Source organism: Rhinopithecus bieti, unplaced genomic scaffold (genome assembly GCF_001698545.2).
Source record: "Rhinopithecus bieti isolate Rb0 unplaced genomic scaffold, ASM169854v2 scaffold_28016, whole genome shotgun sequence".
NCBI classification, from domain to species: Eukaryota; Metazoa; Chordata; class Mammalia; order Primates; family Cercopithecidae; genus Rhinopithecus; species Rhinopithecus bieti.
Window position 1 is genome coordinate 326,913 of NW_016813202.1, and position 17,404 is coordinate 344,316.

The following is a 17,404-nucleotide window of genomic DNA, read 5'->3' on the forward strand; positions in this document are numbered from 1 at the left end:
ATGCACTTCTTCCAACAGTCTAGTTAATTCAACTGAATTTAGGTGATAATTTCTGTGTCGCTACACTCCATCCTTCATGTCAGTGTCCAAGTGCTGAACCACTGCTATAGATATGAGCAACCCTCAAATCCCTTTTTGCCCTCATTTTTCCAGCCAAAATTTTCAGATCTATTTATTTTGTAGAGATACCCCACCCTAAATATTTGCTTTGATTGCTCCATTAAAGTCATTTCAAACTTGATGTTTTCTACTCAATAGTAGCCACAACTCCAAAATTATAATTTATATAATACCAGTAAAAAAAAAAAAAAAAAAAAGCTTTCTATATCAGCCTTATCTCTGAAAAATAAAATTAGAACCAACCTAAAATCAAAATTGTAAATATCAAATATAAAATAATACTGTATTTACACTCCCATTCAAGCTACTAGTAAGTCATGTGACACTAATAAGAGAATGCCATGATTATCAGTGATACACTCACTTGGTAATGCCATTAGATTTTTAAGAGACCAAAGATGTGGCACATTTGTTGTACTGCAAAATACTCTAAAACCATTGTTATTATTTAAGACACATGGGTCTTCAAACTCAAAGCTCAGCATCCTAGTAACTCAGAGGAAACTTAAAAAATACAGTTGTATTTCTATATTCAAGGTAAGGATTGGCAACTTTTTCTGTAAAGGGTCAGACAGTAAATATTTTAGGCTTTGTGGGCTATATGGTCTCTACCACAACTCCTCAAGTCTGCTGTTGTTGCAGGAAGTAGCAATAGGCAATATAGAAATGAGTAGATATGGCCGACTTCCAATAAAACTTTATTTGTAACATAGATAGCAGGCCAGATTTGACCTATGAGCTGTAGCTGGCTAACACTTTTTTATGAATACTGGGCACATTAGCATATTGAGTATGCATATGTGTCTGTGTATGTAAGTGGGGGTATATACACATATATTAGTATGCAAAATCTCCATTTGCCCAACCCCCTGGTCATGGCAGTTTCTTGGGCACGTGACCAGTGCAGTCACACGTGTTATTTCAAAGGGCGCTTAGACTTGCAGTTTAACACTCTGTGGTCAATGTCTTGAAATTAGCAGCAATTTTATCTTAGAATTGTGTTTTATTTGTTCTTGCTTTCCGAAACAGAGTTTCACTCTTGTTGCCCAGGCTGGAGTGCAACGGCACGATCTCGGCTCACCACAACCTCTGCCTCCCGGGTTCAAGCGATTCTCCTGCCTCACCCTCCTGAGTAGCTGGGATTACAGGCGTGCACCATCACGCCCAGCTAATTTTTTTTTTTTTTTTTTTTTTTTTTTTTTTTTTTTTTTTTTTTTTTGATTTTTAGTAGAGACAGGGTTTCTCCATGTTGGTCAGGCTGGTCTCAAACTCCCGACTTCAGGTGATCCGCCCACCTCGGCCTTCCAAAGTGCTGGGATTACAGGTGTGAGCCACTGCCCCGCTAGAATTGTGTTTTGTAGGTGTACTCTGATGGAACAATGGAGACTGAACTCCTATATCTGGTCTCATCTTTCCACTGCCTCAGTGCAGCCCTAGGCAGTTCTCAGAAATATACTCCTCTCCAGCTTCCTTTATCCCGCCCTGCCCTGCTGCTGGGGTGGGGTCCTCCACTCAGGGTGGGACCAGGGCATGTCACTGGGGGAGGTGTGTGTTCTGCTGTGTCTTTTGCCCCTGGCAGAATCCTGAATGTGTGTTTAGAGAGGACTGAGTCAAGTGTGCCCATCCCTGGCATCTTAGAGCAGGACAGGGAGGTAAGAATTCCCACCCCAAGCTGACAGTACCACAGCACACTCAGTGGATTCCGTGCAGAGCCTCTTACCCACCCCGATCCAGACACCAAATGTGTTGCAGTATGGAGACTGCAGTCTCTCAGGGGTCACCTGTCTGACTTCCTTGCGGCGGGGGAGAATGACCCCCTGCTCTACGCTGGGACATGATGTAGATCCTGTGGCTAGAGGAAAGAAGAACCCAGAAGCTGACAGGCCACGTGCGCACACCCAGTCATGGGCACCTGTGGGGTCTGCACTCCCCCATAACTATCATCCCTACGCTGAAGAAGCCTAACATCAAATAGCAAATAAAAAGAGGCATGTCCAGCCCGGGCTGGTGAGGGAGGAGGGGCAAGGAGAGACAGACTGAAGAAGAAAGGAAAATACTTTATATTTTAGTTCTTTTTACTGTCACTTCTTTCCTGCTTTCTGAACAAAAGGGTTCTGTATTTTCACTTTGCACTGGGTCCTAATCAAAGGTTAGGGGCTATAAAGAATCATTTTCTGACATTCATTTACCAAAAGGGAAGTTGACAAAAAACTCTATGTATGCATCACTGCTTTCAGGTCAGCTCATCCGTGCAACGTTAGCGCTTCCTGCAACATTTCCAAATCTTAAACACAAGGCTCTGAAATGAATGATGAATTTGGGGTTTCAGATGCTAGGAAGCTCCTTTTGGGATGTGATTATCGGGAATGCCGCGTGGTAGCCATTTCCTTCAAATAGTTTGCTGTAGGATTAATTTATGCCTCTTTAGAATGATAATGAGCCATTTTATAAAAATAAAGCACAATCAAAACATTATGTACAAAATGTAACAGACAACAACAAAGAAAGATGAAATTTTACTAAGAGTTCTGTTTATTTCCTATTAAAATGGGTAACACCAGATCATTCTAACACACAAAAACATACTTGTTTTCCTAATTTGAATAAACCAACTGTAAAAGAAACATTTTTGAGACAAAGAAATGTGAATATAGGCTGGGTGTTATTTGATATTAAAGAAGTATTGTTAACATTGGTAGGTATGATAATGACATAGTATGTAAAAATATCCCTCATAGATCCACATGGGTATTTACGAGTACAATAACATAAGGTCTGAGATCCATTTAAAATACTTCTGCAAAAGAAGAAAAAGAGGTAGAGGAAGAAGATAGAAATGAAGAGGAAGAAGATGAAGACAAGAAGGTGGAGCAGAAAAAACATGACAAAGAAGATGAAGGTGATGATGAGGACAGAAGTGGAGAGAAAAAAGTGAGATAGATGGAATAGGATTGTGGAAGAGGATTGGAAAAATGATGAGTGTAGGTGATGGAAACGTGAGGACCCATTACAATATTCCCTGCACCCTCATATATGCTTTTAAATTCCCCTGATCGAGTGTGTGTATAACCATTGCCTAAAAAATTTTCTAATAAAAATCAAAGTGCATATTTCACATTCTCCTCCATACCAAACGCCTTTTTTTTTTTCTGGTGCAAGAAGCATCCTCTGAGGCTGACAGGAATTATCTAAGCTGAAGAGATACAAAGGAGTTGATGGGAAGGATAATCCGCCCATCGGTTCCTGACACAATATAACGAAGAAAAGAAGAAAGTGGGTGAAAGAGGCTGCCATTGTTACTCTCCTAACCTTTCCTTCTAATTATGCCAGAGCCAAGGCTCAGGTCACAAGGAAAATTATTTTGGTGGTCAACCATTTGCCCTATTTTGTATACATCAAAAAGGCTCTTGTTCTCACACATTCCAATCTCACAGTTTCCCACCTACTTAAAAAATGTATCAAGTGGTCAGATGAACTAAAACATGAATAAAATGACTATATTATGAAGAACACCTTGTTTGCAAACCTACAGATAGCCTGCTTGTGATGTGGAGTTGTAAGATGCACAACACTTCAACATTTAATCTACTTTCTATTATTGCAGGCATTTCAGATAAATGCTCAACATGCCCCGCTTTTAAAAGTTAAATGTAAATTTCTCTCTTGAGTGCAGATGGTGGCCAAGCAAAGTAGTTCTTTGGTCTCACAGACAGAAGGTCAGGTCATGGCTGAAAGACCAAAGAACAATTGCTGCTTTGCTCCTCCAAATCATCCATGGAATGAGACACCACTACTTTCTTTTCTGAAACTGTCTGTTCAGTACAAAATAGTTAAAAGAAGACCTATAAGATTTCCTCACATTCTGTCGGGAAAAAAAACGGTAACAAGCACATCACATCACATCACATCACAAACATCTTGTAACTGTTCAGAGGTCTTATTCCTAAAGCTATGACTCTCCTAAAAAGGCACATCTCTATCTAAAAACATACCACTAAATGTCATTATGAAAACTACTATTGTTTTACTATTATCAGAAAATGTTCACAAATGAAAACTGCTCCTTGTAAATCTGGCAACTTTAGCCTCCATACCATCACGGATTAACTAAAATGAGATTTAATACTGCAAATACTTCTAATATTGCAAATGCTTCTAAACAAGTTATTCCTTTACAAGTGATATTATACTCTTATTGTTCCTGATGGTTTTTTTTTTCCTCTAGAAAATTATAATGGAATTTTAAATAACTGAGACTCTTTCCTGACGTATTTTTCCAGTTAGTCCAAAATATTATGCTGTCAAAATGCTCTCAAATAATACAAGAGACCAAAAGTATGCCAATATGATTCCTTTAAAAAAAATTACAATATATTACGAAAGAAAAGTTATCTGTGATAAACTCAGTAGACCTAGGCCTTCAGTCCCTGATAGAAAGCATTTTCCATTCCACTATCAGGCACGCCCCCAACTGGATGAAATAAAATGTTTCATTATTTGCACATGTTAATAATTAAAAGTCTTCTGAAAATTTAAAACCCATTATCACAACACCAAATATAGTGGTTCAAACGCAGAATTTTACTTGGGCTGCCAAGATTTTAATTTAGTACTAAGGATTTCAGTTATGACTTGAAAAGCTTTTTGTACTAATCTTCATTATCACTTTCGTTTTCAATACTTTTCCCAATCGTCTTTGCGTCATTTGTTGTAAAGACTTCATTGGCTCAAAAGAGAAAATATGTTGGAAAATACGATGAAAAACCTCGAACTAGAAACATATTTGAAAAAAATTTATTTGGAGCGACCTTCTAAATTCTAAAACAATTATTTTAAAATATTGACCCTAAGAACCCAGTCTTATTATTTTCATTGAATAAACAACCTGCTTTCATTGAACATAAAGAATGAAAACCTTCAAGGTCCTGTACTGTAACATAAAAATAGAAAATCAAAAGTCAGCCTATTAGAACTGCCTCTCTAAAAACTTTAACCATGTTGTCAACTAAAATTCGAGTATCTACTTCATCTCAATAAAGATATAACATAAAACATCTGTTCAAACTGAAGTTAAAGTACGCAGCTTTTATCCACTAACATTTCTAATGTCACCGTATTTAGGCTTCATGAACAAACGTATTCATGGTTATCTCAGCTAAAACTGGTTTCACTCTGCCAACAATCAATTTGATTGACATATTTACATATCAACTCATCTCATCTTACGAATTTTAAACTTTTTCATTTAAAATTGGATTCAAGTTGGCATCTTTCAAGAACTTTATGTATGTATATTTTAGGTTCAAACTGTGCATTAGAACATTTCTTTTTACTTTTGTAAGTAATAGATACACATATCCAAATGTATATTTATGACCTGTCAGATTGGAATTGTGTATGCACGCTGTTGTATTCTCACCATTTCATGTGAAAGGTGATAATTTTAGGCAACTATAAAAGAAATTCTCGTAACAGTATAAACTGGATCATCCCATTAGTTAGAAACAATACAAACAAATAACTTAGGAATAAAACAACATCAACTTGAGAAAGAATGTTACTCATATCTAAATTGCTGCAATTATGCTGTGTCCTCTCTTACCTGATCTTTAATTTCAAGATCCCTGTTATTTTTTGCTCTGAACTCTCTGTGCTCCTTTTCTGCCTCATCCTTCTCCATGTTGGCTTTATTCAGCTGATAGCGCATTTCTCCACACACCTGTTAGCGATTGTAAAAACCGGATGATTACCTGCTGGAATCTTCCAGGCAATGCCTGCAATTAGATCCTTTGGTGCCCCCTAGAGGTCATATGGATAAAATACAACAAAACTTTTCTAAGAATGCCATTTTCTACTAGAATACTCAACGTAGCCTGTTAAGATTCAGAAGAAACATCAGGGATTATTAATTCTAACAACTTGAAATTATAGATAAATAAATGCATAACTAAGGAATTTAAGTAATGTGCCCGAGATTATTTTATATAACGGTTTCAATTGCATATTATCAACCAAAATGCACTATCATCTAACTCTTAAATAGGTAAAGTTAGCAGTTAAAATGTTAAGCTATGTTATTATTCATTCACATTGATACAGTTAAACATTCACTCTATATGACAAAGTTTTCTTTTAAAGACTTCGTCAGTTACGCTCTTTAAAAGGAAACGTATACAGGAATTTTTGTCTGCTGATAGACATACTATTGATATTTAGGTCTGTAGTATCCAGTATTGACTGCAAGGTTTGCAGATGTCATCTTATCATACACAACACCAGGTATTCAAGTTAAAGAAGATTTTCTGGCAAAAGCCATAGACTGGAACTAAGCAGACTATGCACTTACGACTGTAACATTCAATATAAAAGGAAATAATTACAATATAGCATCAATAATGAACATACATAGTATCTTAAAAGTGTTGCGTATCATCCTCTATACTTAACACTGAGAACTTTGTTTTATTTATTTTTTCCAATCTAGGGCTGCTACAGACACGGAAATATATTTGGAAGGTGTTATTAGCAGATAAATCTAAATAAGCAGATTATGGGCCTTTTGAGAGAACTGAGAACCTATGGAAAGTTCAGTGAATGTAGAAGTCAGCTAACCTGGCTTCTAATTTACAAATATATGGCTCTTAATATATTATCTCATGGTTACGCTTTCTTGAAACTTTTCAAGTATTTGGTATTTCTTCAAAAATAATGATTTTGGAAACTTTAGAAATCAGTTTCATCATTACCGAGGTATTAGAACAGACTAAGGTATAAAACCTATATGCATTTAAGCTGGGCATGGTGGCGCATGCCTGTAGTCCCAGTTCCTCTAGAGGCTGAGGCGGAGGGATGGCTTGAGCCCAGGAGCTCAGGACTGCAATGTACTGTGCTAGTGTCTGTGAATAGCTACTGCACTTCAGCCTGCGCAATACAACAAGATCCTGTCTCCAAATAAACAAAACAGAACCTAAAAAATAACTTTAAAAATAATCTACGTTTAAAAGCTATGGTGACAAGACATAAGAAAAAGTCAACAGGCTTCTCCCCAGTGGCCCTCAGAAAGCTAGAACAATAATGAACTTATTAAAAATTCTGTTGAAAGTTCAAATGCTTTCAGTGTGCGAGAGTTTATTCTTCCCATTTCAAAATTATAAATTTATAAAACTATTAATTTTAAACCTAAATAAAAATTACAAATTCAGAGTGACAGGAAAAAAAATGAGAGGAGCCATACTTTATTTCCTTTCTCAATTGTTCACTATTACTATTTATGTCTATGAATAAAATGGAATAAAACCCTGAATTGACAATGTCAGAAGATAATGATTATACAACCATGATGTTTAAAACCCAACACCAATACAAACTTGTTAGGTAAAAACTGTTTAAGCATCAGGTCATATTTAAAATTATTTTATCCCTTCATTTTACTCCTACGATTCCCTGCTTTACTACTTTCAGTTCAGCATTTGCTACATTTATCCACAACACTGAAATTCTTTTTCAAATAAATTAGCACATTAAATTGAACCAGAACTACATTATCTCCACGTTGGAAGCAACTTCAAGGCGATTTAGTCTGATCACTCTTCTGATGCATATGTCCTTTCAGCTAGTTCTTGAGACAGAGAACTCTCTCTCTGCTGTACCCACTTCAACAGAAAGCTGCCTCTCTATTAACAACTGAAAACTGTCTTATCGTAGCTTTCACCTATAAATCTAGGTTAAGCATTCCCATCCTTCTGAACTAACTCCTTCACTTCCACCCTATCTCCACACAAAAATTTGAGCTTCTTACACTTTTACATTAGCTAATAGGAATTTTAAAAAGCAAATGGAGAATTATAGAAACTCAAGAAAAAGGGGAAAATGGCTCCCTTTCCTAATATATGTTAAAATTAATTTTAATTACTGAATTACAGAGCAACAATGGCATTACAAATATGTCAAAATTTTGGAAAATACATTGAGGAATAAAAGGTAATATGGAAAGAGTATTTTAAGCAAATTATGTATTTAGTGGTAAAAAAAAATTGATTTTATTCGTTTCTTTGTTTTAAAGCAATTAACTATTGAAATCTAGATGGACTACTAGTATTTCTTACAATATGTATCTTAGTCATTGCCAGTAAAGACCATTAAACATTTTAGTTCTTGATTCATGAACCAGTGACGCCCATAGCACAGACAATGTACTATTTTCAAGTATAAATTTAAGCACCAATACAATAAGATCATGTAGTATTAGAATCTTTACTTTAATGACCAAGTCTGAAAAGGAGTAGGAAGTGGAAGATTTTTTATGTCAAGCACACCTTTTAAGTTGTAAATATATGTCTTTGGCAATTATTGTAAACACCAACCCTATGCTATCTATGGAAAAAACAAGGCACTGCTAATTAATTTAGAAAAATGAGATTTATCAAATATTCAATAATTGAAGTAATATAACTCTTATTTATTTGTAAGTCTGTCGCCGCCACTCAACCCTTAAGCTCTTCAAGGCCATGACTTGTGTCTAATTCATTCTTGTACATGCAATACCCATTAAGGGGCTGCATACAGTAACTGAATGTTTGCTGAGTAACCGTTAGGTGGCCTTTTATTATGCTTGAAATCACAAAACTTTTCTACTCCAAACTTCCTCCTGATAACAGTAAGAGTTTTGTACATATTTTCAAAGAAAATATTTCCTTAAGTAACGATTACACTAAAATCTCTTTCTATACCTTTGTGACATCCATTTCCCGAGAAGCAAGCTGGCTTTGAATTTCCTCTAGTTGATTAATAGCTGAAATCTTTTCCTTTGTAACCTTTTCCACCTGGGCCTCCAGTTGGGCAATATTCTGAGACAAGATCAACATCTGTAAGGGAAAATAAAAGTCCTAAACAATAATGTCATTTGACAAAACAAATACTAAAACTTCTCTTGAATTAATAGCATCTCAGCACAGTCACTGGGCTCTGTGAGCCATTTCTCTGTGGATTGGGTATGTTCATTTTTCTCCTTCCTCTATTCACCTATGCCCAGTGAACTGAAACATGTACTTCTCTCCTATTCATCCCCCTGATCTCTAACCTTATTTTGAAAAATGTATAACAAGGTGATAAAATCAAGGTGTTGGTTGAAACCCTAAGGTGACAGATATCAAACACCCAATTAAGTTATGAAACAGAGTGCCATAGATACATTCAGAGGAGATACAGAAGCAGACAACTCTTAAACCCTTCTTCCACATGGAAGGTATAAAAGAACAGATGGGGAGAGTTAGGGAGGAAGTTCTTTACAGAGAGCAACTGGTCTGCTGTGGGTCCCACTACCCTTCCCCCAAAACCAACAAAGACGAGGCTCTGTGCAGTGCCCTTTGTTGGTAAAACCCCAACCAACCCCCTATTATCTAGTTCTCCCTCATTTCTCCTATAGGTTTCAGCTCAGCCATTATCTCCTCTCCTCTAGGAAGTCTTCCTTGACTCCAGTTCCCAGCACAAAATAGGTGACCCTTCCCATGTTCAGGGTTGATACTCAGCTAGTGTGCACTGGACAGTCATGCCTGTTGTTTGTAGCCTGTGTCCACTCTCACCATTTCCCACACTGTAGAGATTAATATTTTGAATATCACTATGGCATGTGCTCCTACAATCTCAGCATATATACCTCCGTCACACCACGACCTCTGTGTACCTCGACCACAGTACTCATCCCACTGTTTTTAGTTGTCTGTTTCTTCATTAGAGTAGAAGTTCCTCAAGAGGTACCAAATACTTGATGAATGAATAAATAATTAGAATAAATGGCTTTCCAATGGACTCTATGGATATTAGGTTCTCAGTTTTTCTTCTCAAGATTAGAAATGCTTTCTAGATCTTAGATTTATCTTTTATAGCTTTTGGTTTCCAATTACGTTTTGTTCTTTTCCAGGAAGTCGCTCTTCTAGGCTCTTAATTGCTTACTGTACCGGCAGTTTTTAAAATGTAGATGCAGCAAAATATATAGGAATACCTACCAATTTTTATCTGTTAAAACAAGAACTGGTGACACATTTTAAATAATGATATTTGAAATTTACCATTGTATGCTAACATGGGTGTGAATTCAGTTTTATAACTTAAATCAATTACTAAAATTCTATGATAAAAATCAACATTGAACCAAAGTTGTAGTAAATTAAGACCCTTAGATCAATAAAACAAAGACAGGTGTCTGCCTTTGAACTACAGAACTAGTTAAAGTTTACCCTATGAAAATAATTTAGGCAGATATATTAATTAACTTTTCTGAACATAGTGGAGAATTGTATATTTGACTTATGGTTGTTTACATGTCCCTATCATCAAAGGATTGTCTACAAATCTAATTTTCACATATAATTAGTTTTACTAATAACAAACTAAAAACTTTCTTGAGCACATTACAGTATAAACCTAAGGTTGAAAAGAAGTTAAATATAACAAATCAAAAATATCAATTTAATTTCTTAATTTAAAATTTTGAGTTCATGAGTACACATATCATGAATGTGTAATTCTAGTTTTTCTGGAACCATATGACAGCAACAAACTTTAATTACCAGCTACTAAAAATCATATTTTATTTATTTATGTGGACATATATAACTGACGGTAAACATCTTAACATTGTATGGTTTTTGAAGTAAATATACTTTTATTTTGCTAATTACAAATTCTAGTCCATTTCTCTTCTAAGGCATGTCACAAATCTCTCCCGCTCCTTAGGATTCCTCCCTCTGCCACCCGTCATTTCCTTACTTTGCCCACTACCTGTCTGCTACCTCCTGTCGCGCACTTTCTGAGGTCTCCCCTCCTGTTGTCACACCTTCTTTTCCCCACGCCCACCATCTGGAAGTCAACATTACACGGCAGGAGCTTCTCCATCCACATCTGTTGCAGAGCCAGAAGTAACACAGACACAGCTGCAACACTGCTGGATGTCCAGGACGTTGACATCAGGTAAGTCCTTTAAACTTTGACAGGGGCAAGGAAGAGACAAGGACACCCAGGTTGGGAGAGGTTGATAGAAATTTCTGCAGAGCAGTCCCTAGTGTATTGAACATGGTATGAAGCTGTACTCCCTATGCAAGAGATAAGGATTAAGGATTTTAACAATGGATACTGTCAAGGAAAGCAATTGAGAAAATGTGTGGACCTCAGGGGGTGCTCAATAAATAAATGATCAACGACCGAATGAACTAACAAAGCTGAGTGCTCAGTGCAACCCAGGACCGCTAATGAACATAGCACACAGACTCACAGCAAGTGCTGTTGATGGGGAGTGACTCAAACCTGTCTAGGTAGAAGGCATCTGTTCCCCTACAGTTTCCCACACAAATGGAATTTTTTAAAAAAAGAAAGTAAGGGAGGAATTAAAAAAAAAAACAGAAAGAAAATCTATAAGTTTCACAAGTATTCCCACTGTTAGGAAAGCAGAGGTTCTTGTTCTAGCACTAACTTTAACTACCTAGCACTTACAATGTTATAATTAATTGGTTAGTCATTACGTTCTTGTGCCAGGCAGTGTGATATGCATTCTCTCTTTAAATCCCCTTAGAAAGGCCGGGCAGCGTGGCTCATGCTTGGAATCCTACTGCTTTTGGAGGTTGAGGCAGGAGGACTGCCAGGAATTCAAGACCAGCCTGGGCAACAAAATGAGACCCCATTTCTACAATTTTTTTTTTTAATTAGCCGGGCATGGTGGCACATACCTGTAGTCCTAGCTACTCAGGAGGCTGAGGCAGGGGGATTGCTTGAGCCAAGTAGTTGGAAGATATGATGAGCTATGATCACACCACTGCATTCCAGCCTATGTGACACAGTGAGACCCTGTCTCTAATAAATAAATAAAAAATGAATCCCCTAGAGAAGGAATTATATGGAATTAATTTTTATTTGAAAAAATGAGATTCAGAAAACTAAGTAACTTGCCCAAGTTCATTCAAACTAATAAGTAAAAGGTAAAGCTGGGCTTTATATAAAAGTCTGTCTGTGGCCGGGCGCGGTGGCTCAAGCCTGTAATCCCAGCACTTTGGGAGGCCGAGGCGGGCGGATCACAAGGTCAGGAGATCGAGACCATCCTGGCTAACACGGTGAAACCCCGTCTCTACTAAAAAATACAAAAAACTAGCCGGGCGAGGTGGCGGCGCCTGTAGTCCCAGCTACTCAGGAGGCTGAGGCAGGAGAATGGCGTGAACCCGGGAGGCGGAGCTTGCAGTGAGCTGAGATCTGGCCAGTGCACTCCAGCCTGGGTGACAGAGGGAGACTCCGTCTCAAAAAAAAAAAAGTCTGTCTGCTTTTACTAACATGAAGGGCCAAGAATTCTATCCAATAAGGCTCCTTCTCTCTTTCTCTAAAACAATAGCCACAAGCTAAACTTTATTAAATGCCCATGGTAAGTCAGACATTATATTAGATATTTTCTAAACATTATCTCACTTAATTCTATCAATTCTTGATGTATTAACTTCATTTACTCCTCTGAAACTTAGAGAGGTTAAGTGAATTGTTCAAGGTCACAGAAAGGTCAGGCTGGATTCAACTCTAAATCCTTTTACTTCAAAACCATTTTCTGCCATTTCCTGGTGAGAGTTGGAACCTCAGTGCTAGGGCCACTGTCAGCTCTTTATTCACACATCTTTATTTAGAGCAGGATCTTGAGACAAATGTCAGCCAGGGCTTCCTAGGGACAAAAGCGTCTTAAATGACTCTAGCTCAGAAATGTGTGGTATTGAATACAGACCTAGAAATAAAGTCACACACATACAACCATCTGATCTTCGACAAACCTGACAAAAACGTGCAATGGGGAAAGGATTCCCTAGTCAATAAATGGTGCTGGGATAGCTGGCTAGCCATATGCAGAAGAATGAAACTGGGCTCTTACCCTTCACCATATTCTGGTGTTTGCCAGGTTTGCTGTTTGCTGTTTGCTGTTTGCTATTGATACCATTCTCTCTTATACAACACTCAATCCTACATGGGCCTTGGGAAAGAATTTATGACTAACTTCTCAAAAGCAATTGCAACAAAACCCACAAATTGACAAGTGGAACCTAATTACACTGAAGAGCTTCTGCACAGCAAAAGAAACTATCAACAGAGTAAACAGACAACCTACAGAACGGGAGAAAATAGTCACAAATTATGTATCACACAAAGGTCTAATATCCAGAATCTATAAAGAAGGTAAACAATTGGCCAGGCATGGTGGCTCACGCCTGTAATCCCAGCACTTTGGGAGGCCGAGGCTGGTGGATCACGAGGTCAGGAGATCGAGACCATCCTAGCTAACACGGTGAAACCCCCTCTCTACCGAAAATACAAAAAATTAGCAGGGTGTGGTGGCGGGCGCCTGTAGTCCCAGCTACTCAGGAGGCTGAGGCAGGAGAATGGCGTGAATCCGGGAGCTGTAGTTTGCAGTGAGCCGAGATTGCGCCACTGCACTCCAGCCTGGGCGACAGAGCAAGACTTCATCTCAAAAAAAAAAAAAAAAAAAAAAAAAAAGAAAGTAAACAATTGAACGAGCAGAAAACAACCCCATTAAAAAATGAACAAAAGACATGAACAGACACTTCTCAAAAGAAGACACACAAATGGTCAAAAAACATATGAAAAAGTGCTCAAGATCACTCATGAATGATACGGTTTCGACTTCTGCCCCAGCCCAAATCTCACATCACATTGTAATCCCTGATGTTGGAGGGGGGACCTGGTGGGAGGTGATTGGATCATAGGGGCGGGTTTCCCCCTTGCTGTTCTCATGATAGTGAGTTCTTACAAGATGTGGCTGTTTAAAAGTGTGTAGCACCTCCTCCTGCACTCTCTTCCTCGTGCTCCAACCACAGAAGACATGCCTGCTTCCCTTCCACCATGACTGAAAGTTTCCTGAGGCCTCCCCAGCCATTCTTCCTGTTCAGCCTACAGAACCATCAACCAATTAAACCTCTTTTCTTTATAAATCACCCAGTTTCAGGTATTTCTTTATAGCAGTGCAAGAACAGACTAATACACTAATCATCACAGAAATGCAAATCAAAACCACAATGAGATCCCATTTCACACCAGTCAGAATGGCTGTTATTCAAAAGTTAAAAAACAACAGACCGTGGAGAAGCCACAGAGAAAAGGACACTTCTGCTCTGTTGGTGGAATGTACATTAGTTCAGCCACAGTGGAAAGCAGTTTGGAAATTTCTCAAATAACTGAGAACTACCTTTCTACCAGCAATCCCATTACTGGGTACATACTCAAAAGAAAACAAATTGTCTTACCAAAAAGACACACGTACTCACATGTTCACTACAGCACCATTCACAATAGCAAAGACATGGAATCAACCTAGGTGCCCATCAAGAATGGACTGGATAAAGAAAATGTGATACATATACATCACTGAATACTACGCAGCCATAAAAAATGGAATCAGGTCTTTGGCAGGAACATGGATGAAACTGGAGGCCATAGTCCGAAGTGAATTAACGCAGGAACAGAAAATCAAATACTGCGTGTTCTCACTTACAAGTGGGAGCTAAGCATTAGGTACTCACGGATATAAAGATAGCAACAACAGGAACTGGGCATGACTGGCGAGGAGAGGGAGGGAGCGGGGCAGGGGTTGAAAAACTAACTATGGCTCAAGCCTGTCATCCCAGCACTTTGGGAGGCCGAGACGGGCGGATCACGAGGTCCGGAGATCGAGACCATCCTGGCTAACACGGTGAAACCCCGTCTCTACTAAAAAATACAAAAAACTAGCCAGGCGAGGTGGCGGGCACCTGTAGTCCCAGCTACTCGGGAGGCTGAGGCAGGAGAATGGCGTGAACCTGGGAGGCGGAGCTTGCAGTGAGCCGAGATCACACCACTGCACTCCAGCCTGGGCGACAGAGTGAGACTCCGTCTAAAAAAAAAAAAGCAGGGACATTCAGTAGTCTATTAGAAAAAAAAGAAATAGGCCGGACGCGGTGGCTCAAGCCTGTCATCCCAGCACTTTGGGAGGCCGAGACGGGTGGATCACGAGGTCAGGAGATCGAGACCATCCTGGCTAACACGGTGAAACCCCGCCTCTACTAAAAATACAAAAACTAGCCGGGCGCGGTGGCGGGCGCCTGTAGTCCCAGCTACTCGGGAGGCTGAGGCAGGAGAATGGCGTAAACCCGGGAGGCGGAGCTTGCAGTGAGCTGAGATCCGGCCACTGCACTCCAGCCTGGGTGACAGAGCGAGACTCCGTCAAAAAAAAAAAAAGAAAAACTAACTATTGGGTACTCTGTTCATGTAGGGGGTGACAAGATAATTTGTAAACCAAACCTCAGCAACATGCAATGTAACCAAGTAAAAAACCTGCACATGTACTCCCTTGAATCTAAAAGTTAAAAATAAATAAATGATAAATAAAAACTGTGCTGCATTTCTGTCACCACCTTTATTCATGAAACAACTGTTAGCACAAGAGAGAGGTTCTGTTACATATGAAGGTACCTGGAACACTGCCAGGCACACTTCAGCCTGCATTTTTCCTTTCTTATCAGGAATTCTCATCAACATACTTCTACACAGTAGAACTACTCAGCAAGGCAAATGGTTTCCAGCAAACAACCAAAAAATACCAATTTCCTAGGTGTGAACAATAGCTGGTGTTTGCTATTGATACCATTCTCTCTTACACAACACTCAATTCGCAACTTCATCTCCTTTCCATGTCTTATTCATATTGGTTACAGGTGGCGTTCCTTCCCCCATACTCTGTGTTTCTAATTCCCATCTATTCTTGGAAGCTCAATTAAAATGCCATCTTTTCCACAAAGGCTTCCACGATCTCTGGCAGACAATCAGTTCTGATCCTCTGAACTCTCAGCATTTTAGTCATAACTTGCCAATGGCATAGGGACTTTTTTCTTTTCCTTGTAATTCATTCCTTCATTCTTCTAATATATACTGAGCACATTTTATATGAGAGGAATGTGCCAGGCATTGAGGATGTTACACGCAAGGGACTCACTGAACTAGGGGAAGCAAACTATTCAACATGAATTTGTAATGAATTGAGTTATGGGAGCCCACAGGAGACCATCCCAATTCAGTTATGGCAGGTGCTGAGAGGAGATGGTACCAAGAAAAACTCTTGGCCAGACACAGTGCTCACACCTGCAATCCCAGCACTTCGAGTGGCCAAGGAGGGTGGATTGCGTGAGCCCAGGAGTTCGAGATCAGCCTGGGGAATATGGCAAAAACCTGTCTCTACAAGAAACACAAAAAATTAGCCAGGCATGGTGGTACGCCTGTGTAGTCCCAGCTACCGGGAAAGCTGAGGTGGGAAGATTACCTGAGCTCAAGAGACTGAGGCTAAGTGAGCCGTGATCACCCCACTGAGCTCCAGCCTGGGTGACAGAGTGAGACCCTGTCTCAAATACAAACAAACAACCCTGAAGAATCAATGAAAGAGGGCAGAGGAGGATTCCTCTAGGCAGGGGGCAAAGCATACACAAAATCCTACACTGAAAAAAACAGTATGGAAGACAGGCATATGTGCATGCTTGGGGAAGTACAAGTACATCAGTGTGGGGAGGGTGCAAAGAAGAAAAATGAAGGAACATAAGACTTGACAGCCGAAGAGAGGAAGAATATTGTAGAGTCTTCATGCTATGATAAAGGATCCTAAATTTTATCCAAGGTTGCAGGGAGACGTGAAAGGATTTCAAAGCAAGAGCCTAACATGTTGAGAAAGATCGTCCCAGCCGCAGTTTGGAGAACAGACAGGAAGGAGGTGAGACTGCAGGCAAGGATACCACAGGGGCTACAGGAACCACCCAAGGATGAGATATGAGTAGCAGCAGGACGGAGAGACAGGGCAATGTAAATGCTCAGGGGCTTAAGTCTTAGAGCTTGGTGATGATGAGATGTGTGGGGTGAGAAAGACGGGGGAGAAAAGAGTGACAAGACTTCTGTGCTGGATAACTGGATAAACAGTGGGTCCACTGGGATAGGGAAGGTGGAAAGTAAAGCTGGTTTGGGAGCTCAGTGTACAGTTAAGGATTTAGAAATCAAATAGCTTTAGTCCTGAAGCTTTAGGTCCTAAGGCTATATATACATGGAACTCAAGCCACAGTACTGCTAAAGACACCTAAATCTTTAGCTCCCTGCTAAACTCTAGAACCTCCTATCAAGCTGCTTTCTGGATGTGTCTCCTTTATTGCCTCAAACGTACTTTAAACTCAGAGTAATGTAAAAAGCACACGTCATCATTCTCCTAAATCAAGAATTTGAATTCAAAGAAATC

General features: G+C 39.2%; 1 protein-coding gene across 1 annotated transcript in view; it reads right to left on the bottom strand.

The window, feature by feature from the left end:
• Positions 1-17,404, bottom strand: part of SDCCAG8 (SHH signaling and ciliogenesis regulator SDCCAG8) — a 253,839-nt gene that overhangs the window by 159,437 nt on the left and 76,998 nt on the right. The window contains 2 exon segments of the mRNA XM_017847791.1: positions 5,723-5,839; positions 8,850-8,984. Coding sequence (XP_017703280.1) covers positions 5,723-5,839; positions 8,850-8,984 — 252 coding nt within the window.